This window comes from Myotis brandtii, unplaced genomic scaffold (assembly GCF_000412655.1).
Source record: "Myotis brandtii unplaced genomic scaffold, ASM41265v1 scaffold1112, whole genome shotgun sequence".
In the NCBI taxonomy this organism is placed as follows: Eukaryota; Metazoa; Chordata; class Mammalia; order Chiroptera; family Vespertilionidae; genus Myotis; species Myotis brandtii.
The window spans coordinates 286946-288052 of NW_005353800.1; the positions used below are offsets into that span (position 1 = coordinate 286946).

A 1107-nucleotide genomic window follows, 5' to 3' on the forward strand; every position below is an offset into this window, starting at 1 on the left:
CTCCCACCTCCGCGCGCTCCGCGCTCTTCCTCCCCGCAGTCCGTCATCCTCCGGTTACCGGGCTAAAGGGGACAGGCGCCTCCCTCCCGTCCCACGACAGCCCCCGGGCATGTTGTGAGTCAGCAGCATTCCCTGGGCCCGCCCCTCCAGGCCGCAATCACGGGCCTGCGCCCACACCTTCACCCGGGCCATTTAACCCCCGAAACCGGAGGGAGGCGGCGCCCAGCCGGCGTTGACGTTGGTTGCCCGTCCTCAGCTCTCAGGCCGGTAGGTGCTCGAGCAGAGAGCACTCGCCAGAGAACATGGCAGTCTGCAGGGACCTGCGCGCCCCGAGCTCTGGCTGCCCCGATCCACAGAGCGGTCGCAGTTCAGTCCGGTGCTTTGCCTCCAGCGTCCAGGACGCGTGATGGACCCGCTCTGACCCTGACTCACTCTCCCTGAGTCCCCACAGCGCGCCAGCCAGACTGGGCCTCAGAGGGCGGCGCCTTCTGTTCTGTATGTCTGTCCGCCCCGAATAGGAGCTCTCGGAGGGCCAGGCCAGTGTGGGGGATCTTTGCATCCCCCCCAGCACCAAGCACAACGATGCTGCCGTGGGGGGTCATCTCTCAGACCAATAACCCCACCGCACCCCAAAGCCCCATCTATTCCAGCGGCACCAGGACTCCCCCACGAGGCCCCTACCTCCACTTTGTCCGATTCTCTGAGCCGCTCTCTGCACGCCTCTTTCCCCCCAGACGCTTCCCTTCGGTCTGCCATTTCTTTAGACATTTTCCTGAGGTTCCTCGCTGCTCCTAGAGTCTCCGCTCGAGTCACTTGTGGCTGGAACATGAAGTGGCGACCTAGAAGCTAATACCTGTAGCGCATCACATTTTCCTGGATGTGGGGAATGGCGGGTTCCTGGGAGAGAAACGAAGATGCACGTGATAAATGCTGGGTCAGAGGAGAGGGAGGAGCGGAGGATGGGGGCGACTGCCCAGCTGATGTCAGATTTTCAAATGAGCAGGGTCCCCCGCAGCCAGTCCCCAGTCCCGGCTGCACTGCAGGGGCTGTCACAGGCCCGGACCACCCGCTGGAGGGGGAGCCGCCCCGGCTGCTGCTGCTGCGGGC

The 1107-nt window shown here is 64.4% G+C and overlaps 1 protein-coding gene across 1 annotated transcript in view; it reads right to left on the reverse strand.

Annotated features, from left to right (window-relative positions):
* BSCL2 (Berardinelli-Seip congenital lipodystrophy 2 (seipin)) overlaps positions 1-1101 on the reverse strand; it is a 10070-nt gene extending 8969 nt beyond the window's left edge. Inside the window, exon 1 of the mRNA XM_005857483.2 lies at positions 682-1101. Coding sequence (XP_005857545.1) covers positions 682-828 — 147 coding nt within the window. The 5' untranslated portion in view covers positions 829-1101. The remainder of the gene's footprint in view (positions 1-681) is intronic.
* Positions 1102-1107: the final 6 nt, after the last annotated feature.